This window comes from Sander lucioperca, chromosome 14 (assembly GCF_008315115.2).
Source record: "Sander lucioperca isolate FBNREF2018 chromosome 14, SLUC_FBN_1.2, whole genome shotgun sequence".
Taxonomy (NCBI): Eukaryota; Metazoa; Chordata; class Actinopteri; order Perciformes; family Percidae; genus Sander; species Sander lucioperca.
This window is the reverse complement of record NC_050186.1, coordinates 28,941,942-28,966,911: the sequence shown is the minus strand read 5'-3', so window position 1 is coordinate 28,966,911 and position 24,970 is coordinate 28,941,942. Positions and strand designations below refer to the sequence as shown.

Below are 24,970 nucleotides of genomic sequence, written 5' to 3'. Positions count from 1 at the left end.
CTGCCCATGGCTACTATTTGAGATTCTGCCATCATTTGGACATCAGCTTGTATTTGAGAATTCACATGATTAGCATATGGATGGAATTTTCTACATTCATTAAAATGTAAATGAGTGTATAAAATTCAATAACATCATGCAGGATGAGGAGGGATTTCTCATTATCACTTTCTGCCTTTCTCCTCAGGGAGTTTGAACCAGGATATATCGAGGAATTTGGTACTTCACGTCCATCCCTCCCAGCTCTTCCTCCTCCTCCTTCTCCTCCTCTTTCATCTCTATCGCTGCCGCCACCACCACCACCACAACAACAACAACAAACACAATGGTCATCCCACCACAGCAGACCATGTTTAGCAGGAGGAGTCCAACTACGCATCAAGAACAGGTAGGAGAGAGTTGAGAACCTACATCAACTGGCCATTCACTAAACCCCTATTGCAAGCCCGGTCCCCACAGTGGTGATTCTAGGGTCTGTTGTGGCCCTAGGCAAGAATTCCTAGGGGGCCCCTCAAAACCAGTGTTTGTCACCATTATGTTCTAAACTCTTTAACTGCTGCTTTTGGACCTTGGCTATGGCAAATGCTGCCACCATGTCCTCCAGATCTAATGACCTTCGCACATTTCGTTCTATTGAAATGAGACCCAGTCAAACCAAGACTTTCCTGCGACAGGAGCTAGACGGACCCGCACTCCAGGCTGGAGTCTCCAGTTCCACTAACTAGGTTAACTAATAAAAACGTGAAAATATAAACGCCATTAGTCTAACGTTAATGCTAGCTAGCTAAAGTTATTTAAATGTCTCCCCCATAGTTAAGGTTAAATGACAGCATTCATACAGTTACTGTTACACAACTTAATCTTCATTATCTACTCTACTTACCACTGTCTTGCTTTCTTTTCTTCTCATCCTTATTTTTTCTCTTTCTTTTTTTCACTCCCAGAAGGATAACTCCTCTTAATTTTTTTTTGACTTTCAATTATAAAGAAATTCTATCATGCTTCGACAAGAATGACATGGGGCCCCTTCAGATGTCATTGCAAAAAGTAATTTGTTTGTTTAAGGGGGAGGGAGGTTGGAGTGGAGTAAAGTTTGTCAGCCCTCGGGGGCCCCCTAACTGCCTCGGGCCCAAGCAGTTGCCTGTTGACAAGCTGCGGCTCTGGGTCCTAGCCGCAGATAGGTAAATGGGATATTTAAAATGTTATACAAGTAGCGAACTCCTTTAAGGAATAATAACTTGTGTCGGTCGTGTGAGAGAGAGAGAGAGAGAGAGAGAGAGAGAGAGAGAGAGAGAGAATGAGTGTATGAGATGTGTGTGGTATTTATTTGTTTGTTTATTTCATATGTTTAAATATGTTTTCATGCATCAAACCAAAGCAAATTCCTAGTAAGTGCTACTTACCTGGCAATAAATCTTTTTCTGATTCTGTACATTAAGTACATCCATGATGAACAGCACCCGACTGCTAGCTAGCGAAGCCGTTAGCAGAGTGTGACTTTGTATACGAATTAACCTATAGACCAACATGTGCAACAGGTCGAAAATATTCTCGCTGGTTACCAATTAACTGTCAACTGTTGTATAAAGACTTTCGATGGTGGTTACTTTTACTTTCTCCAAAACAAAAATACAAGAGCAAAAAGGTAAGGGACTGTTTATTATTTAATTAAGGGGCCACCAGAGGAGTTTTGTGGCCTCTAACCTAAAAAGACTTGATCCTCCCCTCGTCAGTAATAATTTCCTATGACCCTCCAAAATGATTTGAAAAAGAGGCATGACCCTCCCCTTGCGTGCCAGTTTGCACTTAGCAAAGAAGTACAGATGCCATTTGATTTTTACAGCCATGATGTACAGGAGTTAACCTCTGCATTCTCATCTTACACATCACACTCCTCTATTATGGTGTGGTGGCCATTTCAGTAGATTTACTCACTAACATTGTTGTGGAAACACAATAAGCATGGAAACTAAATGCACACTTCATGCATTACTGCATTACTTCAAATACTAAGTTACTCCTCTAGTAAACTAGTATTCACATGATATAAAACAATAAAATATTGAGACCATTCAGCAAAGGACAATGGGAAATTCAACACTGGTTGCTATGGACTTGTCACTAGGCAATTGTCAAAGGCAAAACGTCATTGTATATTTTAGCACATAGGTAAAGGTGCTGAAGCTGAACATTATATTCCAAAACACATATGTTTATTTTTAAAGCAGATTTTAAATTACATTGTAACAATTTAACAATTCGCCCTTATGAAATCCAATCGCGGCACGGCTGTTTTGGAACGCAATAGACAGACGCTTAAATTCAACTAAAATGTAACGGTGAACAATCAGTATTCGACCTACAGTCTGTTGAGATGACTCTCCAAACTCACCATAAAACGTTAAGACACGTTAAGAAAAAAGATCCGTATTTTGCCGTAATCCAATGACATGGAAAAAAAGTAGTCCACAGCAATCAGTAGATCCACAAACAGAGTCACGGTGTATCCAGCAAGGCCGATACGAGCATCACATTCACCAGCCAGCTCCAAACAGGTGAACGAGGCCTCTCCACTTCGCCGTTTAAACAAAGTGGAATAAACGTATACAAGTCCAAATCTACACAAAACCTGCAATCAATTAGTAAGCTCACATCACATTTATATACATGGCATTTAGGAAACCTTTATTGCAAGGTTGGGACGGCAAAATGTCCAGACTAGTGCAACAGTAAGTTTCGTTTTTTGCGTCCTGCTACTCCCATCGTCAGCCAGGTAATATTTTTTTTGCTAAAGCAGGATATGAAATCAGATGTATTACCTACCACCATTTAGTTGTTTTGTGTTATTTAAGATATTTATAAAATATCTGGTCATGCCAGACGTAATTATTCCACTCTTTTTTTAAACAATGCAATTACCCGTTTGAGCCACCAGGGGGGCAGTGCTCCTCCTGCCCCCCCAGCAAACTCCGCGTATGCGGTCAGACCCATCTGCTAGGGGGCCGAGACTGAGAGCTACATGGATAAATATGCACCAAACAAGCCACTTTGAAATTTTGCTCTTTTCATGAATAAAAAAGTTGGGTGACCCCCCCGCCCAGACTAAAAAATGTTGGATGACCCTTCCCTCAACAAAAAATAAAAAGACATGACCCTCCCCTATTTTCCTCCGGTGGTCCATTCCATAAATACCGAACGGTCCCTAAGGAATTAATTAAACGCTGTTTGTCTGTTCTAACGTAAGCCGTCGAAGCATTTCATACTACATTTTTTGTGGGGTTACCTTTTTGTGGGGTCGGAGCCGGTCCTGGATGCTACTATAATAAAGTTTAGGCTAATGTTAGTAACTAAGTCCTGAGGCCTGTACTACGAATCAAGATCAACATGCCCTGGATTTATTTCAGTTACCCGGCTTCACCTAACCTAACAACCGCGGTCCTGCATAAGCTGTGTCACGACGGTGGTTAACAACTAGTTCAATCAACCCAGGATTTCCCAATCCAGCGGAGAGGCGGTGTTTGCACAGCATGACCAATCGCAAACATCTACCAGAGCCACATATTTTACATAAGAAGAGCAAACTATAATTCTACATAAATATGAAGAACACAGACACGGTTTTACAGGCAAAACGCAGGAAGTAAAGCTGGCAAAAAAAGCTGACGCTGTTATGGGTAAATCACAACGCTTATCAATATCACTTCCCCATCAGTCAGGCACAAGATCTGACCATAATTACACTTTTGCTTTCCATAAACTGTTGTTGCTTTAGCCTATTATATTATCAGTTGCAACCCTGGCAGTGGTAAGCGATCGTGAGAGAAAATAAAAAATAATACAAAAATTTAAACCGATGTGTGGCATTGGCAACCCACGGCTCAAGAAGCCGACAAATAGCCTATGCGTAATTCCCTCCGCTGAAACTATATATTTTTCATAAAAATACCCATCAGGGAATGTTAACAGGGTTGCCGGTCTCTAAATGTTTTAACTTTTATTAGCGCACCTCTCTCTCTCTGGTGACGCCGTTATCAATCGAGTATTGATAGGTCAGTAGGCGGTGCTTTTACACCGGTTGATCTCTAATCTCCAACATAACCTGTTCCCGAGCAGCAAAATTTACCACAGCGATTTAACCCGGTAACAAGTGATCCACCGTTGTGATACACAAAACCCTGCATGAACCTGAAGTTACCTCATTAACGCCAAATCTTGCTTCATAGTACAGGCCTCTGCTCTGTCAGACTTGAATGTTTACACTCCCTCAATCCCAACTAACATTACTCAAGATAGAGTTAGTACGTTCAGCAAACCTATGGTCAGTTCTCATCTTAAGATTTAATTTGATTTTATTAGGATCCCCATTAGCTGATACAGAACATCAGCTACTCTTCCTAGGGTCCACAAAAAACATAAAAACATTACAATAGATAAAAACAAAACAGCCACATGGTATAAAAATAAAAATAAGAGCAGTATAACTAGCATTATTCCTTCTTGCAAATATAACTATACATATTCCTCTTCATATACTCATACATATTACACTAAATGCATACGCACTGAATATAGAAAATTTTAATCTTACAACATCTTTGTATACACAAATATTCCTATACATAAAAAGTACAAAATTAGTTACAAAGTATGGTTACAGGCGTAGGGCTCTTAGATGTTGCTTTACTTGTTTTTTAAAGCTTGATTTATTGTGCGCTTTAGCAATCTCAGCCGGAAGTGAGTTCCATGCAACCATCCCTTGATACAATACTGTACGTTGCATTGATTGTGTTCGGGATCTAGGAACTTTAAAAAGACCTCTGGTGGCATGTTTGGTGGGGTATTTATGTGTGTGAGAGCTAAATGTAAGATGACTATACAAACAATTAGGAATTTTCAATTCATTAATCTTTCTAACAAAAGCCAGGAGTGATGCCCATAGTCTCTCCTCAACTTTCAACCAGGAGAGATAAACATGCATGTTGTTTACATTAGACCTAAGTGGACATTGAAGGGCACGCTCTGTTCTGAGCCAGCTGCAGTTTTCCTAGATCCTTCTTTGCAGCATCTGACCATATCATTGGGCAATAGTCTAGATGTGATAAAACTAGAGTCTGCAGGACTTGTATAGTCAATAGTGGTGTTAGAAAAGCAGAGCATCTTTTTATAACAGATATATTCCTCCCCATCTTTACAACAAGAGAATCTATATGCCTTGTCCACAACAGTTTACAATCTAAAATAACGCCAAGAAGCTTTGTTTCCTCTGCTTGCTCAACAGCTATATTATTCAGCATCAAATCCAGCTGAGGTCTAGAGCTCAAGGAATGATTTGTACCAAATACAATGCTTTTAGTCTTTGACATGTTTAAGAATAATTTATTGCTAGTAACCCATTCTAGTGCTATCTGCAACTCTTTGTTGAGGGTTGCAGTTATTTCATTAATTGTAGGTGCATACATGTATATTGTTGTATCATCTGCATACATGGACACATGGGCTTTTTTAAAAGCAAGTGGAAAATCATTAATAAAAACAGAAAATAGTAAAGGGCCAAGCAAACTTCCTTGTAGAATTCCACCACAATGTTTTGTATCAGAAAAGCTTCCATTAAAGAAAACTCTTTGTGATCTATCGGATAGATAATTTTCTATCCACGATAAAGCAGATGGAGCAAAACCATAACATACTAGTTTTTCAATAATAATTTGTGATCAATGACATCAAAGTCAGCACTGAAGTCTAGCAGTACTGCTCCCACAATATTCTTCTGATCAATTTGTTTCAACCAATCATCCGTCATTTGTGTAAGTGCAGTGCATGTTGAGTGACCTACCCCATAAGCGTGCTCATGCTCGCTTGTCAAATTATTAACAGAGAAGTAGCACATCAAATACAATTTTTCCAAGAGTTTGCTAAGAATAGGTGACAGACTAATTGGTTGGCTGTTAGTGCCGGTGAAAAATGTTTATTGAGTTAATAAATAAAGGCAGAAGTAGGCTCATTTTCTTATAGACTTCTATAGGAGCTGGATTTTTTTCAAACCAGTCGAGTCGCCCCCTCTGCTGGAAATTAGATAGAAAGCAAGTTTAAAGGTCCAGTATGTAATATATTTACTGTCATAAATCCAAAAACGACCCCAATGCGTCATCAGATATTAAGAAAACATGCTAAGTTGAAACACTATCTTTTCTTCCAGTATTTTGTCCTTTTGAAATTTCCTTTCCGTGGCGGAATTTCTGTTTGTGTTTTGGCCTGTGTGTTGTTATCAACTGCCCAGTTTGACAGCCAGGCCGGGTTGCCAGATATACATATACCTGTAAAAACTTAAACCCAGCGCTACAGCTGTAACGTTAGTACAGCCATGAAAGCAGCAAACAAACGAACAGGATCAATGGAGATAGATTTTACCCGACCTGAAAAAAACCTGCATGGTTCTAACAGTTGTGTGACCAGAGATGTAACAAACCCCGGGTAAATATTGGAGATTTATTTGAAAGATGGAGACAGCTTAGAGCCCAAAAGGATGCTGAGTTGGCTAATTTCCTCCTGAACAGGTAAGCATTAGCTTCAGGCTAATTTATCACGGCTACAAGGGATGGGCATTTTATTTCATTTCAACATACGTTTACTCACATTGAATTATAGAGCTAGAGTACCCGAGTTGGTTACTCGCAAAAACAATTGAGACACAGCCAGTAAAGTGATCCCGACTGGTCCTGGCTAACGCTGCCATGCTAACTCTGCTAACTGCTAGCTAATATTACCGGAGGACCATGCAAGCGGGCCACGGCTGTTTACAACATGTAGCCTGTTCAGCGGCTGTAGCTGAGAATGGTGAGTTATTTAAAGCCAAGAGAGGGGGGCTGAAAATTGGAAAGAGAGGACCGTGAGTTTGCAGTGTTTAGCGATTGTTGCAGTAATTCTGAGCCAATAATCAAAGCATCTAGCAACATTGTTGTGGATGCTGCGGTCTTACCGTGCAGATCCACCTGGCCGTGTGATGCTTCTGTCGCGCCGCATTCCACTTTATTCCTATGGGTGACGTGAAGTGACTTTAACGCGCCCATAAAGCATCCCGGGAAGGCGGCCCTGCATTTGAAAAAATGCTGCGCGTCAAAAAAGCTGGCCGATGCCCATCTTTATGCAAATGAATCCATTGAACGCGACGCAACTATCCAATAGAAGTAGACGAAAATCTTTCAAACTGACCTTTGTCGATCTGAAATGAAGACAGATTCAGCAACTGTATGGCCTATTTCTCGCTTAAAATGTTTTCAGAAACAGTGAACTGTTTTCGGAAAATAGAGAGTATTCTCAACGAGCCGCCATGATGGTCGTTTTGAAATTCGGGAGTAGCCAGACCCACATGACGCATTCGTCCAATCAGCTGTCGGTCATGGGCGTGGAGCATCAACCATGGATGTATGACGTCGCAACACCACGCTTCAGTCATGTCGCAAAAATGGATCCGCACTGTTAGCCTGGCAACCTCCATGAACTGAACTGAGTCTGGGGAGGAGGGGGCGGGGGAGACGACTCTCTCCAATATTTTCAATTTATACTGCAGTAACTATTTTAAACACTAGCTGTCAGTATTACAATACATATTGCACCTTTTAAGGCACTATAGGCTTTACTTTTCAGACACGGAAATTGCCCCTTGGTTCAGGACCAAAGGAAACTCCTCAGAGTAAGTGTTGCTGACTGGGACTTCCTGTCTGATAACAGTTCCTTCCAGTATCGATAATTATCTTTATTTTTTCCTAACCGTGTTGGAAGTGATGTTAATAAGTGACAGGTTTACGGCTGTCAGCTGAGGAGGTCATCACCCCTGGTGTTAGGATGTTCTGTCTGTGCTTCCTTTGTTTGTGTGCATGTGTCAGAGGATTTCTTAGTCTGCCCTATTTGAGACTCAGGATTCAAACTCAGATCAACAGGAACAAAAAACAGTATAAACAGAATCTCCTCAGATTACTGAGAACTGTTATACCAGTAATTGAACCCGCTGTTTATTCTGTGATTTTGCAGCTGTGCAAGAATGATGTATATGGGGATATAGCAGAATAGTTAGTTATGTTCCATGCAAATATTATCCTTAATATGATGAAAACTGGGATAAAATACTCATTGACAGATATGTCTTGTTCACGACACAGACCAAAAGTTGAGTAAAGCTGAATAAACTAAAAATATATATCATATAATCAGTCCCCTAAGGGGCAGCAGGATTCAATTACATTTTATTTATAGTGTCAAATCACAACAGGAGTTATGTCAGGACACTTTACAGATTGAGTAGGTCTAGACCACACTCTATAATTTACAAAGAACCAACAATTTCCCACGAGCAAGCATTTGGTGCGACAGTGGCAAGGAAAACTTTTCCTTTTACAGGCAGAAACCTCAGACAGACCCTGGCTCTTGGTGGGCGGCTATCTGCTGCTGCCGGTTGGGACACAGAGACACTAATACACATACAGATATGGATAAATATAAGTCATAATAATTATAGCAGTTGATATGATGTACAGTGGAAATTATAGTACCAATAAACATAATAGAACTATGACTAGAACTAATAGTAGAAGCAGTGCAGGGTGTAGAGCAGGACCACAGCAGCAGCTGCATCCACGATCCAGGTTCCATCCCAATCCAAGGAAAACTGCAAGGCGAGAAAACATAAGGACTAAGTTGGTAACAAGCATTACTGGGAAATTAATGCACACCGATGGAAAGAGAGAGTAGAGAAGACACAGTTTGTCAAAGGAAGTCCCCCAGCAGTCTAAAACTATAGCAGCATAACTAAGAGCTGGTCCAAGGCAAACCAGAGCCAGCCTACAAAGGGTTGGTTGTTGAATCTGACAACTATGAGGAGAAGCAAAGATAGGGAGAGGGCTTGTTGCTTGTGGCTACACACCCTCCCTCACCTAGGCGCTAGGCGAACGTTGCCACTCCTCACTCCCAAACTATAAGCTTTCTCAAAAAAGAAAAAAAAAATTAAGCTTACTCTTAAATGTGGGGACAGTGTCTGCCTCCCGAACCCAGACTGGGAGCTGGTTCCACAGGAGAGGAGCCTTATAGCTGAAGGCTCTGGCTCCCATTCTACTTTTAGAGACTCTGGGAACCACAAGTAACTCTGCATTCTGGGAGCGCAGTGCTCTATTGGGGCAATAGGCTACTATGAGCTCTTTAAGATATGATGGTGCCTGACAATTAAGAGCTTTGTAGGTCAGATAAAGGATTTTAAATTCAAACCTGGATTTTACAGGAAGCCAATGCAGAGAAGCTAATACAGAATAAATAGGATCTCTTATCTTAGTTATTGTCAGTACATGTGCTGCAGCATTCTGGATGAACTGGAGAGTTTTAAGAGACTTGTTTGAGCAACCTGATAATAAGGAATTGCAATAGTCCAGCCTTGGACTAGTTTTTCTGCATTGTTTTGAGACAGGATATGTCTAATTTTGTCAATGTTACGCAGGTGAAAAAAGGATGTCTGGCCTAGGGCACCAACATGGTCAGAAACCAAACCGTAAATTAATGAATTTTTTTAAAGGTCCCATATTGTAAAAAGTGTGAATATTAAATTTCAGGCATTTTCACCAGAGATAGATAGATAGAGAGAGAGCAAGAGAGAGAGAGAGAGAGAGAGAGAGAGAGAGTTATGACATGCAACAAAGGTCCAAAGGCTGGAATAGAACCTTCCTGGTTCAAGACTGTAATGTCATCTCTCTCTCTCTCTCTCTCTCTCTCTCTCTCTCTCTCTCTCTCTATAAGTGTTTATCAGAGTCCTTACAGGCAAACAGTCTATAAATACTGACACTCTGCTACAGCCAGTTTCATCCTAATATGGAGGTCAGGTCCTAGAAGTACAGCCTCATCACAGCCTCAGGGGGGTGCTAATTCAATGATCTTTCTTGTGCCCTGTTGTGGAATCAAAGTTGAAGTCTATAAGTAAGGAGTTGGGCTCTTTACTTACAATAGTTCCAAGACTTGCCAGTCCTTGTAACATTTTGAAACTGTGAAGTTTGAAAACAATGTTCTTGGTTCCTGGAAAACATACTGCTCCGTGATATACGTATACAATACCTTTTGGAAGCAGTTACATTAAACATCTTGCAGAATTAAAGTTAGTCCTCAGCAATGGGTGCTAAAGTGCCTTTGACCAGCAACACAGGTGCAGGTGATTGTAATAACAGAATAATTTAAATGTACTCTACTGTTGGTCTCATAGACTCAGTTAAACAGGCAGAATATTGAAATTCTCCCACAATTTCATGGGCTCTGGGTGGTTATCAGATACCACTGAGGAGAGAGGAGGTAGAGTGGGAGCAATGCTTGTCTCTTATTGGTTCACAAACAGGAAGTGGGCCATCAGAGCCCCATGAGGCTGGGTGTTAATATGGAGATGACAGACATACTGATTTAGAAACACATACAGTGGCTTTCTCTGACTCCTTCTTTCCTTTCCTTTTCTTCTTCTTCTCTTTTTGTCCATTTTTTCTTCCCTATTCTCTCTTCCTTTCCTTCTCTACCTTGCTTCTCTCTTTCTTAACTTTCCTCTCTTTTCCTTTCTATTCCTTTCTTCATCCTCATTTTTTTCTTCTCCACTCCCCGCATCTTTTCTTTTTTCTGCCTCCTCTTCTCCTCCTTACTTTTCCTCCTCTCCTCCCCTCTTTCCTCCTCAGATGTTTCTTTAGTTGAATCACCACATTTTTCTAAAACATCATCACGTTATTGCACAACACACACACACACACACACACACACACACACACACACACACAATACAAATAAGCTCCCTTCCAGTCTAGTGTTAGTCCCTGTATTAACAGACCTGTCAGTACATTTGGGAATCATAGCAGTGTCCATCCATGTTTTGTGTTTTGGTAATGGATGAGACTACACTGTGGTTTACATTTACAACACATTCTCACTCCCATCGCGTAAAATATGGACGCTTGGTCAGGTGCTTTTGTTGCTGTTATTGAAGCTAAAAGTCTCCTTTAGCATCATATCTAAACACGCTTTATCTAAACGTGCTTGCTCGGGACTATTGGCCTTACTTTTGACACAGTTAGGTTTAGGAAAAGATTGTGGGTGGGCTTAAGTTTCCGTGACAAGAAAGGGACAGTTGGGTTTAGGAAAAGTGCCATGCGGGACACGAACCCCGGTCTCCGGGGTGAAAGTCCTGTGTTGTTTGACTTATCCACCACCCCAACCAACCTCCCTAAGCGGAATTTCGGGCTTTCATACTACTCGTTACTCGCTCAAGTCACTCTTACAGTTTTTCTTGATTGCTTTGACTTGCTTAAAGAAACTGGGATCCACTCGGTTTTCATCATCACGGTCTCAGCAGAGCAGAAGACACCTCTTGCAAATGTGTTAACCCTTTCTCATTGGATTGACACATTTTCCCCACCCTTTTGCAGAACAGTTAACACGGATGTCATTCAAGCAGTCCAAACTCCATTGTTTTAGCTATGGTAACCAACCAGAAACCATTTGTTCCTAACTATTAGAAACTACCTCCATCAGTATGAAATCACTGAAGCACCTGTTTGACACTCCTTCACACAAATCTTCAACTAGCAGTCAGTCTGCAGGGTTAGGTCATGTGGCCCCATCATCAAGACAGAAGAGACTGAGTATCAATAGTGGCTATTTCTTATACTCTACAGTAATAGATGTTTATACTTTACTGTAATAGATTTTATTTTTATTTTCTTAATTTCTTATACTCTAATAAAAATCATTTTGGTTTACATGTATTATATGTAATATTTACAGTATTTCAGTTTTCAGCCACAGTTTGAAAATAAGAATCAATGGAATCAATAAAATTTGCATCAAAGCATTTCTGATTCTGGATCCAAATCTTTGCAAGAAGGCAAATTTGACAACAAATGTCACTGGCATGAAAGCTGCGTACAGTAATTGGCTACAGTGACAAGCAATGGTGCACTGATTCCCACTGAGTGCTGTATTTTATATTTTGTTGTCCACTGTGTAATGGTTGATTGGAAGAGCTCATACACTTGTTTACAAGTTGTGTTGTTTGAAGGCAAAATTTTCTTTTGTTGCATATTTTTAATGTTTTGGCACGGTTAGAGCCTTTTGCAAACAAAATGTGTCATTTTGACCATCAGTGCCACTGTTTCGGCCTGTGTGTTAACTGTTTTGAAAATGTGGAGTTTGAGTTGACTGCTGTGTCAAAGCAATCAAGAAAAACTGTAATACTACATCATCTTCAAGCTCCGCTTAGCTGCTGCTCTGCCCGGTGCGTTCTACACACACGCTGAAGAGACCATTTTGCATCGTATCTGACACTGACAGCCACTGCCCAAGCATCCGTATTTTACGAGTTCGGAGTGAAAACGGGATGATATTTAATGTGGTCAGTTCAACCTATGGTTAGGTTAGTTTCACTAGTCAGTTAACTGCTAGTCTCTCATTGCCAAACCTGACTCCACAGTGCTGCACTGTCCCCTCCACACATAAACTTCTGGATAGGAGGAAGGTGGCTCTGCAAAATGTTCTGGGAAAGGAACTTTTTTTTTTTTTTTTGGGAAAGAAAAACACAACATACAATATTAAAGGGGTCATTTAGGAAGTTCCAGGTGTCCTGAAGAGGTTACGGTGGTCCTTGGGGAGCTTCCATAGGAGCTTGAAGAGTTTCCAGGGATTGTTGATGTGGTTCAAAACAACCTCGTAGCCACGGGTGTGCCCGGATGTGCCTGTGTCATCTAAATCTCAAACTGGCCCTCCCAGCATAATCATAAAAAATGTATGAGTTGGCTAAATATATTTTCTTCGTGATTTTGAGAGGCTTACAGATGATGAGAAAGAACGATGTTCAGAACTGGGATATTGCGACCAGCCGTAATAGTAAACTGCCCCTCAGCTTTAGTGACGAGGTCCAGGATTTACATACAGTAGGACTGCACAATATATTGTTTTTTTATCGCAATATCAACTGGCACAGTATACACATCGTGAAAGAATGCGACTATTTCAGAGATTTTTTGTGTAGTTGAAAGAAAATATCAGTAGAAAACTGCACTTTATAATGTAACTATCATTCTTTTTTTAGTGGTGCCTTTTATTATTTAATTCAATGTTCAATTTGTTTAATCAAATAAATTATTTGTTTTAAACTCAACAAGCAATTTGTTTTATTTTAGCAGAATACTGAGAGAGAAAGGCAGAACTGAGTACACTTTCAAATCTGTTATTTAGTACAAGTCATATGTTATCGCCATTATTCAGCAGTATTATTCATACAGTACTCGTTAATTGCTATTTTGGATAAACAGCTTATGGAACTGAGGAACCATTTCCAGAGCAACTCGTAAAAAATGAGGAAGGCTCCAGTGCTGACGTCTGACTCATTTGGCCAGATGGAGAAACTGCGGTCACCAAGTTTCCATTATGGACCCTCAGTTGAAGGCCTTAAACTGACTGTATTTGGAATTGGTACCACAAGTCTTATATATATCATATCAATAGCCACTAATTAGCAACCCCCCTGGTATGAGAACATTTTCTGGAGCAATGTCACTTGACCAAATAAAGTGACATGGTATCAAAATGAATATGTGTGTGTCTTCAAAACAGTGTGACTATAATGGCGCTTTTCCATTACATGGTACCTGCTCGACTCGCCTCGACTCTACTCGCCTTTTTTGGTTTTCCATTACGAAAAAAAGTACCTGGTACCTGCTAACAGGTACTTTTTTTAGTACCTCCTCAGTCGAGGTTCCAAGCGAGCTGAGGCGAGCCAAAAAGGTGACGTGAAAGCGACAGACAGGGGTGTCCTGAACAAACCCGCTATTTTTAAACAGTTTAGCCAGCTGTGGTTTTTTTTGCTGCCTCCAGCTTCTTCTGAAACAAAATGTGTCTTCTGGCAACAACAACACACCTTCCACGTTCTGTGTGTGTGTGTCGCATTAGGTCACGGCAGTTTACTGCGGCGCCGCTTGTTTCAGTTCTGCAGAGGCTCCAAGCAGAGCTTTCGCCGTATCCTACGTACACACACACATGCTGGCTCGACGCACACACCAGCTGACAAATGTATACATCAGGCCACATATTACATAGGCTACGGCGAAAGCTCTGCATGGAGCCTCCACAGAACTGTAAAACAAGCTCAAGTGGCCTGATGTTTATACTTGTGCGCTGGTGTGTGCGTCGAGCCAGCAAGACAACCAGCCACGCTGAGGCGGTACTAAAATCTGCAATGGAAAACGGACGCACAGTGTGCCGAGTCGAGTCGAGGCGAGTCAAGCAGGTACCATGTAATGGAAAAACGCCATAAGAGTGCAAGCAAGTCGGGCATCGAGTGGGTAGTCTCGCATTGCCTGACCTATCTCCACAGCGCTATGGAGTAAGTTCTGGTGGTTTGCCTTTCTTTAAACCAATTACAATCGTCCTGAGCAGCTCTAAACTCTGGATGTAGCGACGGTGGCTGTCTTAGGAAGGAACTTGTTTTAGTGGAACAGTTGCACCATGCAAAAGACGCCACATACAATATTAAATTAAGTTAAACTGTTCACACTAACATGAACTATTTAAATAAGCTAGATACCTGGTTAAAGTGGCTATTTGTTACTTTCAGTTTGTGTTGATTCTGGCAGCTGCTTTGGACAAAAGCGGTAGTGTTTTTACCACACCTGCTGTCGTAAAGGTATTTTCTTTAAGGTGCTGATACCCACTGTAGGTCGTATAGTTGCGGTGGATGTTTTGCTTAGACAGAAAATCATTCATTTACAATAAAATAATACGTTACAGATGCATCGTTGCATTTCAAATGTTGCGTATGGTAACTTACCCTACTTTGGATGTATCGTGAGCTAAACCGGGTATCACTGTCACTGTGTTACGAGCCAAATCATTACGAGTTTGTTGTAGCAATCAACGTAATAACTTAGATTTATATAACGCATTTCATGAAACCTGAGTACTCTTTACACAACAGGGGGACAAAATGAAAATAGTTGGCCAACACAAACGGACGGAAAAGAAATAAAAAACGGGCGCTAAATAGAAGGGGGACGTTATTAAAGATAGCCATATTACATACCTGAGGGCCAATTTGGGGTCGGTTTTGAATCATTTACCCTATTCCTTAATTGTCTCCATCTGTTTGAAAGCCTGGACAAGATTGCCTCAGGTTTTCATCCGTTGTCTGTCTCTCTCCCTTTTAGTTTTTAGTTGTTCTTTGTTTAATTTCCTTTTTTCTGTGATGTTCCTGCCTCAGAATCAGCCATAACTATAACAGATAACTTGAAATAAAATTAAAATACAATTAGGCCTATATAAAGAAATCTGCAACCTTTTCCCTGGCTGAATACTCACTAACTCTGGCTTTTCCGGTGTTACAATGAAATCTGTGACCCATCAAAATGTGTTCATTTGGGCTGAGCAATTTTATTGATTCTGCGATGTAAATCGATATTTTTTTCCCCAAGAAAGTATTGATTTTTAAGTCGCGAGTATCGATACATAAGTCCTATTCAAATCCCCCGTGTTTACCCCCCGTTCGCGTTGCAGGAAGAGCGATTTGGTCAGCCAGCCGCTAGTGTCGCTGTAGAGCAAGTTACCCGTACTTACTTTACACAGACGCCGACGTCTACGGGCGCTGACACACAGAGCTAATTATCGGCCGTCGGACCATCTGGCGAGGTCAGTGACTCGAGTCTGTTCAGTGTGTTCCATGCCGTCGTCCGTCCGAGGAGCTGTCGGCCTTCATTTGGGCAGACCTGACATGTTCAGTCAAGGCCCTGACACACCAACCAGACGGGCCGACCGTCGGCAGAAAAGGCAGTCAGACTGATCAGTCGGGTCCCCGAGGTCCAAAAAATGCCTCAGAACACACTGAGGCAACGCCGACTTGAGCGTACGCTCTGCGCGTGCGCGAAACGTAATACGTCTCCATAGCAGCAGGCGGCGCTGCTCCGTATTGTTTCCATTAACAGTCTGATTATTTCCCAGAAAATGAAAACCGGCAGCTGATTGGACGCGTCACGTGGTTCTTTTTTCTCCGGAAATTCACAGCCAGACTGTCATGGCGGGTTCAGAATACGATCTCATATTGTACTAAAATAGTTCACCGAAACGTGTTTCTGAAAACATTTTAAGCGAGAAATAGGCCGTGCAGTTTCTGAATCTGTCTTCATTTCAGATTGACAAAGGTCAGTTTAAAAGATTTTCGTCAGATTTTGAGCGGCTCATCCGCTCCCCATTTCCGGGCGAGTCCCGACTGCCCTGTCTCCGACTGAACATGTCAGGTCGGCCCAAATGAATGACGACGGCTCCTCGGGTATTTAAAGTATTTCCATTTAAGCTTTTCCATTTCACATTTTGAATTTCATATTTGATGTTTCTCTTTTGTTATTCCTATTGCGATTTTCAATGTCATCTTTCAATTTAAGATTTCAGTTTAAGCATTTATATTTAAGCTTTTGACTTTAATTTGACTTTATACATTTTCACTTTACATTTTCAAATTATCATTTTACATTTCATCTTTGCTTTTTCAGTTTCCTTAAAGTGAATTATGGCATGATTATTCCTAGTAGCTTAGTAAAATAATATTTTTAATTTGATATCTTTTCGTTTTCTCTTTGGACTTTCAATTTGAATTATGAATAAATATATCCTCCATAAATATGTGGATTAACATGTAAACCTTACATTAACTATCAAGATTATCCAAAAAATATACTAACAAGTAGGGATGAGCGAGTACAGCATTATCTGTATCTGTATCTGTATCTGTTAACCATATGAATTATCTGTATCTGTATCTGTACTCGGACTGGGCGGGGCCTAACCCGGAAGTGGGCGGGATTTAACCCAGAAGTGGGTCGGGTTGACTTGAAATGGGCGGGGCTTTAACCGGTATGTTATTTTAAGCATGCAATTGATATGGGTTGATCAGAAATTGTTATATTTATTGCTGATTAGAAAACTATTTCCATGACAGCATCAGCATTGAGCTTCAGATCAATGGTTTTGATCACGATAAACAAACCATATAGAGAACAAGTTTTGCAACAATGAATACAACACATGCGGTTGCAATTATGAAGTAAAATATAATGAAGAAGAGTTTTCATACTCAACATAACTTTCTTTTTTTAACTTTTAATTTTTTTTTGATCAGTGTGATTTTTTTTTGGTTCTTTTTTATTTTTTTTATTTCCACACCAGGTGTGTGTGTGTGTGTGTGTGTGTGTGTGTGTGTGTGTGTGTGTGTGTGTGTGTGTGAGTGTGTGTGAGTGAGTAAGAGAGAGACAGAGAGAGAGACAGAGAGAGAGAGAGAGAGGGGGGCGGGGGGGACTGTGTTCTACGGATCAAATAGTCCGACGCTGTTTTTCAGATCTGTTTAGAGCCAGCTGACGGTTTAAAAAAGAAAAAAAATCTCCGACAGGCAGAGACGCAACGCAAGTCGCATTCTACCAAGCACCACGTCTGAACAAACCCCACGTTTACCAGAACTCTACTGGTTAATAAGTAAGTGCTACAAACCGAAGTAAAAAACAAACCTGAAGCTGAAGAAACCCTAAACGTTAACGGAAAAGACCCGCGAACCTGAGTGACTGAGGGAGAGACAGAGAGAGAGAGAACTGTTCTGTGTGTGAGTGAGCAGTGCGGGACACACACAGCAACACAATAAATCTGTATGTGTGTAGGGGAGGGGTGCTGTGACGACTAGCCTATCACAGAACGCAGACACAGCCAGCTACCCAATGAGGATTTTTATTCAATCCGAGCACAGATATTGACTCGTATTACTCGTATAATACTCGTACTCGGCAAAAGTGCTTTATCCGTACCGGATACTCGTTTCAGCCGAGTATCCGGCTCAACTCTACTAACAAGTTAGTTATAAATTCAGCTATATAAATGCAGTCCATAAACATTTACAAGAGAGTGTCACAGCCTAACATAACATTATAGTTTGAGAAGTAAATTGGCACATTTACCTGACTCATGACACATTCCAAGCAAAGTTAGGTGCGGCAACAAAGCTGGAATGTTATGAACACCAGGAGTAGTTGAATCACGTTCCTCATCACCCAACAAATGCACACCAAAATATAACAACGTTTTTTCATCTAACTCCATATTATTCAACTCCAGTAATTTGCTGTAAGGAAATGTTCTATATAAGATTACTAGATAAAAGATAGAATCATTTTGTAATTTGGTACCTCAACAACATCCCCAAGACATCATCAGAATGTTGCAGATAGAATGTTCTGTCCTTTGTTAACATTACAGGAACATTTATAAAACCCGTTTGGTCCTAAGGCCTCAATAACATAACTTTATCAGAATGTTTCATTGAAAATGTTCTTCCTTTGTTACTATGTAACATTGTAAGAATGTTTTATAAAAGAACATTTTGTAATCCGTTACCTCAACAACATCCCCAAAACCGTTTCAGGATGTTGCCGGTAGAACGTCCTACCTTTGTTAACGTGTCACATTACAGGAACGTTTTATTAAAAACCGTTCGGTCCTAAGGCCTCAATAACATACTGAAAAATTTTTTGGAATGTGTCATTGAAAATGTTCTTCTGTTATTTTGTAACACTGTAACGATCTTTTCTAAAAGAACATTTTGTAATCCTCAACAACACACCCAAAACACCATCAGAAGGTTGCCAAAAGAACGTTTCACCTTTGTTAACATGTCACATTACAGGAATGTTTTATGAATAACGTTCTTTAATCTGAGGCCTCATAACATCCTCAAAACATCCTCTGAATGTTGCAGTTAAAATGTGATGTCTTAGTTTAACATTTAACGTTATAAGAATATTATTAACATCATTATCATGTTCTGTGAACATCAGATTACGTTTCCTTTAAAACATTATTAGAACTTGTGGGTAACGTTAGCTAATGTTGTGGGAACGTTCCCTGCTACTGGGCATCAGCACAGAAAGCCGCGCGCCAATGTCCTAGTATCCTCTTTTGCCCACCTCTCTCTCTCCATTTTTGGTTTCCGAGCAGATCACAGAGATTATTCTGAGCTGGAGGAAGTTTCCCACGGCAATAGATAAGGTCTCTGTTCAGAGAGACACACCCTACATATACACACACACACACACACACACACACACACACACACACACACACACACACACACACACAGACAGTAGAACGGTTTGAGCCTGATTTTCTTTTTTTACTGTAATGATTCATGGTAACAGTTTATATATTTTACACATACCTCCACCAATCAGGTTCTGTTTTCAGTCCAGTTTTATAATTTTGTGATACAGATACACTCAGTGTTATCTATTTGTATGAGCTCTATGTTAACAAGCTTACCAATCTATCCTGTAGTCAGCTGTTTTTTCTCGACAGTAGAGTTAAGACCATAGACTGTATAAAATATCGCCATATTGGCACTGCCTAGCGTCTCCCAGCTAATCCCAAAAACTTGCAAAGAGTTAAAGTGTGGATGCGCTGACGCAGGCCAATAGTCCGTGCTTGCCTTTTGTGATGGCAATCACCTGTCACTCAAAGCTGCAAGCCCTTAATTATGCATCAAGCTACTTTAAGCCTTAACATTTTAAACGGGTGAGTTATAAAAAATATTCATCTACCCACAGTTGTCATTAAGGGCGAAATTTGCTATAGAGACCAAAACCATTTTTTGTAACAGGCTGTAAACCATGCGGCTGAAAAATGAAGCCAATGCGGAAGTGCCAAAAACTGCAGTTGATTGAGTGGCCACTTAAGGCTGGCTCCAAAAAGGAGTCAACCCCTAGTGATAAAAAGCCCAACTTTGGTAAATTACCAGCCGGGAGCAACTGTCCTGCAGGAGCGAGCAACAAGACCAAAGGGCGAGCAATGTAGAGTAGCATACAGCACACCAACACTATTCCAATGAAAGTAGCTAGCATAGCTCCAAAAGTCACTATATGACATGCTACGCACATTTGCAAATTGGTGACATTATCACGTATCATTTGCATAAAGCTTAGTGGCTGTGTCAGCTGACTGCCTGCTGCAAGGCGCAAGAGGGGAGAGACAAACCTGTGCTGTTGGCAGAAAAGCCATAAAATGTAATTATTCTAAGCAGCATGTGTGGAAATTAATATTATTTAGTCGCTTTTTAAAAATAAAGTCACTAAGAAGGTCTGAAAAGTTGCTTAATCTAGCAAGAAAGTCGCCAAATTGGCAACACTGCTGGCATATCCTAGCTTCTTAGCCTAGCTTATTAGCCTTCGCTAGTTTGGTAGCTTTGAGGTAGGTGGGCATGGTTTCAGCAACCAGGCTTCCTTAAGCCCACTTTAGCTCCACCACGCTCCACCTCCATGCCCATTTTTGGATTAGCTGACGTCAGCACTGCCATGATTGTGACGTCAACAGCCACCGGGAGGCGGCCACTTTGAGCTATGACTTTGAACTAAGTTCATATTTTATACAGTCTATGATGTAAACATGTTTATTTCTGCTGTAAAGTTGGGCATTTTACCAAGGGGGTCTATAGGGTTTGAGTTGCTTGAGTTACAAATATCTGTAGCAAATTTCACAGTTACTCATCCAATAGTTGTATAGTTAAGATATTTCACTTAAAACCAAAAATGTCAACTTCATGGTGGCACTACAGGAAAGGTCAGGGGAGCACAAAGTTGATGGGAATTATCATGTGGTCAACATGGATATCTGTACCAACTTTCATGACAATCCATCCAAGTTGTTGAGAATTCTAACCAAAAATGTCAATGTGGTGGTACAGAAAAAAATGATTACCAAAGTCAGGGTATCATGGTTATTTCATTATTTAATTTCTAGCAAGTAATTAGTTAAATTTGTCAAGTAACTTCCCCAATGCTCATCAATGATTCCTAACCTTTGTCGATATGTCTGCTCTTGCTTTTGGACTCTGTCTCAGTCTGTCCAGCAGTGATCTAACAATCAATAATAGTCAGCTCATTGTTCACTGTAGAAGCACATGCTGCATCATGAGATGTCTTTCTCCCCGCGGCTTCAAAATCTGCTCAATTACCCACTGTTTTCAGCAACTCTCTCTCTAACTTGTTTATGTGTCCTCCCTCTTCTTCCCCCCTTCATCCTCTCCTCCTCACTGTTCTGCTCCTCCTTCCTTCCTCTCTCACCTATTCTCTTTTCATTTCACGGCTGTTAGACAGGAAAGACAATATTGTGAAGTTCAATTTTTCTCATCCTTCTGACTTTTTTATCTTCCCTTTTCTTCATCTATCTCACCATTTCCTCTCTACCATCTCTCTATCAGTCTTTCAGTTGCTTCACTCATCAGTATCTCCCCCCTAACTACTCTTATCTCCCTCCGTCGTCCCTCCCTTTTTTGCTACTCATTCTTTCTCACTATCTTGTACCCTACCTCCCTTTCTTTCCTCCCTCTCTCTCTCTCTCTCTCTCTCTCTCTCTCTCTCTCTCTCTCTCTCTCTCTCTTTTCAGACTCTGTCTCTCACTCACACACCACATCAACAGCTACCATCCCGACCAAGCCAGGCCAAGGATGTTTACTTCATGCTTTTATCATATGGCCTAATGACATTTAATTGCTTTACTTAACGAGCTCAGGGACGAGGACCAACGCAATGCGGCTCAATCCAACCAGCCAGCCCCAGACTGGAACTGGAGCAGAGAGACATATTAAAGGGTGGTAGAGACGGGTAGTGGCAAGTCTTTGCAACGGAGAAGAGGAGTAGAATAGGAATAGGGTGGTTGCGTCGGTCTGCAACTTTTCCAAAGGAGATACAGCAGATAATGGACTGCAGCGTTAGAGAAACATTTTTTTTTGAAAGAGAGGGTTAATTTGTGTAGAGTTTGAGTAAAAGCAGAGTAGATGCAGGTAGAAGAGCAAAAAAGGTTTCTAGTTTAAAGGTTAAAAAGGGGTACAGCAAAAGTTAAGAAAAGATATGGCAAACGAAGACAGCTGAAAGTCCAAGTGGTGTAGTAAAGTACAGTGGAATGCAGAAGAGTAGATTTCATGAGAGGACAAATATTTTGGAAGTTATCTTGTACACAGGAGAGCATGTAAGGTTACAGTTGAGTAGAGTTTACTTGAAATCAGAAAGTAGGTAAGTAAGTAAGTAGAATGTAAAATCCAAACAAAAATCCCAGAGTAAAGGGTGTAGAAATGGAATTTTCTGGGATTTTCTAAAAGAAGACTCAAACAATTAGAGAAGAAGGGTGCAGCTTAAAAAAGCAGTAGAGTAGAAACTAGAATAAAGTGGACTTTGAATTGAAGCCATGGAGCTGCTGGAAGCGTTCTACCGCAGGAAGCTCCGGAAGAAGCCAAAGAAAATTGAGCTGGGCCGGTCGGATGGGGCACTGTGTCGATCACCATCAGAGGCCAGCGTCAACAGCCTGGCGACCGGCCTCATCTCCAAAGTCCTCAGGTTCACCTCCAGGTAAAACAGGTCACAAGTTTAGTTTATTAGTCAGAAACACATTTAGAACATTTAGAGGTCTGATTTAGGTTTGTTCAGGTCAAGATCAGAGTTTTGTTAAAAGAGGCCTGTGGCAGTTTGCTAAATAGTTTTCCCTAAAGAAAAAGCAAAGGAGTTTACGGGACTGTATAGCTGTATAGCTAATTGTTGCTGGAGTAATGGAGTTTGACTTTAGAACCAATTTTTTCATCATGACTCGACTCTAAAGGGGAACACCACCTTAATTAAGAATTCCAATATGTTATTTTCATGGCCTAGGAAAGTTCAATTGAAATTTGTAATTATGAGCTACTCTTTCTCAAAGCCAGAAACCAGAGAATTAAGTCTCAAACTAGTGATGTCATCATGTATAAAGTCTGGAGCTGCTTCATAGACAATAAATGGGAGACTGTGGACCCCCTATATATATATAAATACTCAGAACATTCCACCAATGTCATTCAAGTCTTTGGAGCAGTTCCAGACATTAAACTTGATGACATCACCATTTTGAGTTTTAGCACTTTAGCACTTTGGATTTGGGAGAGAGTTGTTCATGTTTACTAATATTATTTGACTGGCTTAAGTCATATGAATCATTACAATCATTTTGTAAATGGACATAGTTCCCCTTTTATAGCACAACCTGAAAAGTGTACCTTCTCCTCTGGATGCTTTTTTAATCAAATTTCAAAAGAGAAAGCCAAATAAATGGCAGAAATGTTGTACTAATCATTATAATACATGCATGGTACTAATTAGCTTAAGCTGAATAACCAATCAGATCCTCGCGTCAAAGCAGACCCCGACGCAGATTCCAAATGTTGAATTGGCCAAAAAAAGGCAGATGAGGGATGACGGTGCGTGACACACCCCAAACTCTTGGACAATGTATGCTCACCCAACTTGGACCGACGGCCAACAATCTCCTTGGTGTGTCAGGGCCTTAATAAACATGTGTTTATGTGTAAAACATGTATTTGTTTGTGTTCCAAAATACTCACATTTAAGACTTGGACATAACCTTTGTGATTCAGACATGATATCTATGTTTTGGACACAACCTTGCTGACTTTTGAATGGAGGGCAAAGGCAAGACATTTGTTCATTGGTGTGGTCTGAGACCCGAAAAACGCTCCCACAGGTTGTTTGCCGTAGTAATTATTACTGGAGCAAAACAGGAGGTAAGGTGAAAAGGTATAGGAGTGCCAAATTTCCATGTAAAGAGGTAGGTTGGGGTGGTGGATTGGTCAAACAAACACAGGACTTTCACCCAGAAGGGTGGTATTCGAGTCCTGTTTGAAAGTAAATGTGGTGTTGGTTTTTTTAACTTTACGAACGTCACGTTCAGCGTCATGTGTGTAACCAGAAGTGAAGTAACGTCTGATTTTAACTCAAACCACTTTTCTAAACTTAACTAAGTAGTATTGGTGCCTAAACATAACCAACCTGCGACGTTTAAAACTGCAATCTTTACGTTCAAAACCGCGACCGACATTCTCTCGTTTAGATATGAGGAAGGAAAACACTGCTGTGGGTCGTATTAGAGGGTAGGAACAAATTACCCATATCGTTGTATGGTTTAAAAGACTTTTTGTGTGGTCCAGGTTTCAGAATTAGACTTGGATTTGAAACTTAAACCAAATACCATACTGTACTCAACCCAGTCCCCCGAGAGCTAATGGAGAGGGTGAATATCTGTACACGGGTAAAGGCGATGATAACGTGTTGAGGTATTCCAGTCACATCCTGTCATTACCCAGGTTCCTGGGTTACATGGACATGCAAGCTTCCATGTCTCTGTCTTCTTCTTACTCAGATACAATCTTTTCCTGTTTATCTGTTGTGTGGCTAAATAACGAGCAGCAGAACATGTCAAATATGACAAAGATGAGGGAAGATTATTGTAACTGCCATGCTTTTCGGCATCTCTCTTATCATAACTGGTTAGATAACACATTTAAAATAATGATGGGGACGTCATAAAGGTTATCACTACAAAAAGAAAAACTTTTTAATTGCTGTTAAGTAAGTTAATCTGATGATTTGTATTTGAAGCCTACCAGGAGGAGGCTTTATGCCCTTTGAGCCACTTGAAGGCTTTTAATTTGAACAGGAAGTATTGAGTTTCATCGGCAGTAGCTTAACATTAATGAAAAAAACTGCAAACTGACTGGAAATATTTACTGGATGAAAACAGTATGTGTAGAAACAAATAATAAACTGAAAACAACAGAGTGGTGAGTGTGACATGACTGATGCAATTAGTGCTGTGTGAATTTACATTATACCTAATTTATCAAGACAACATGGAAAACATGTTGAGCTTGCATTAAAAGTAGTCTCGCGTTTCCAGACCCTTCTCCACAGCGCTGCAGAGGAAGGTCTGGCTAGTACCCACAGCAGCCCGGGATGGGAGAAAAACGTTCTCTGGTTTATTGGCATTTCTTTAAACCAATCACAATCGTCTTGGGCGGCGCTATTTGCCTGGTGCAATAACGGTGCCTCTGCATAATAGCCTTGGGAAG

General features: G+C 40.7%; 1 protein-coding gene across 5 annotated transcripts in view; it reads left to right on the top strand.

The window, feature by feature from the left end:
* The window catches only part of shroom3 (shroom family member 3), a 101,907-nt gene that overhangs the window by 27,244 nt on the left and 49,693 nt on the right, over window positions 1–24,970 (top strand). For 3 of the 5 annotated variants that reach the window (XM_035991138.1, XM_031277618.2, XM_035991140.1), the window contains exon 2: window positions 188–388. In XM_035991138.1, the coding sequence (XP_035847031.1) occupies window positions 188–388 (201 nt within the window). Of the gene's footprint in view, window positions 1–187; window positions 389–21,462; window positions 22,425–24,970 lie in introns of those variants that run through there. The other 2 variants (XM_035991139.1, XM_031277619.2) reach the window with 2 other exon arrangements.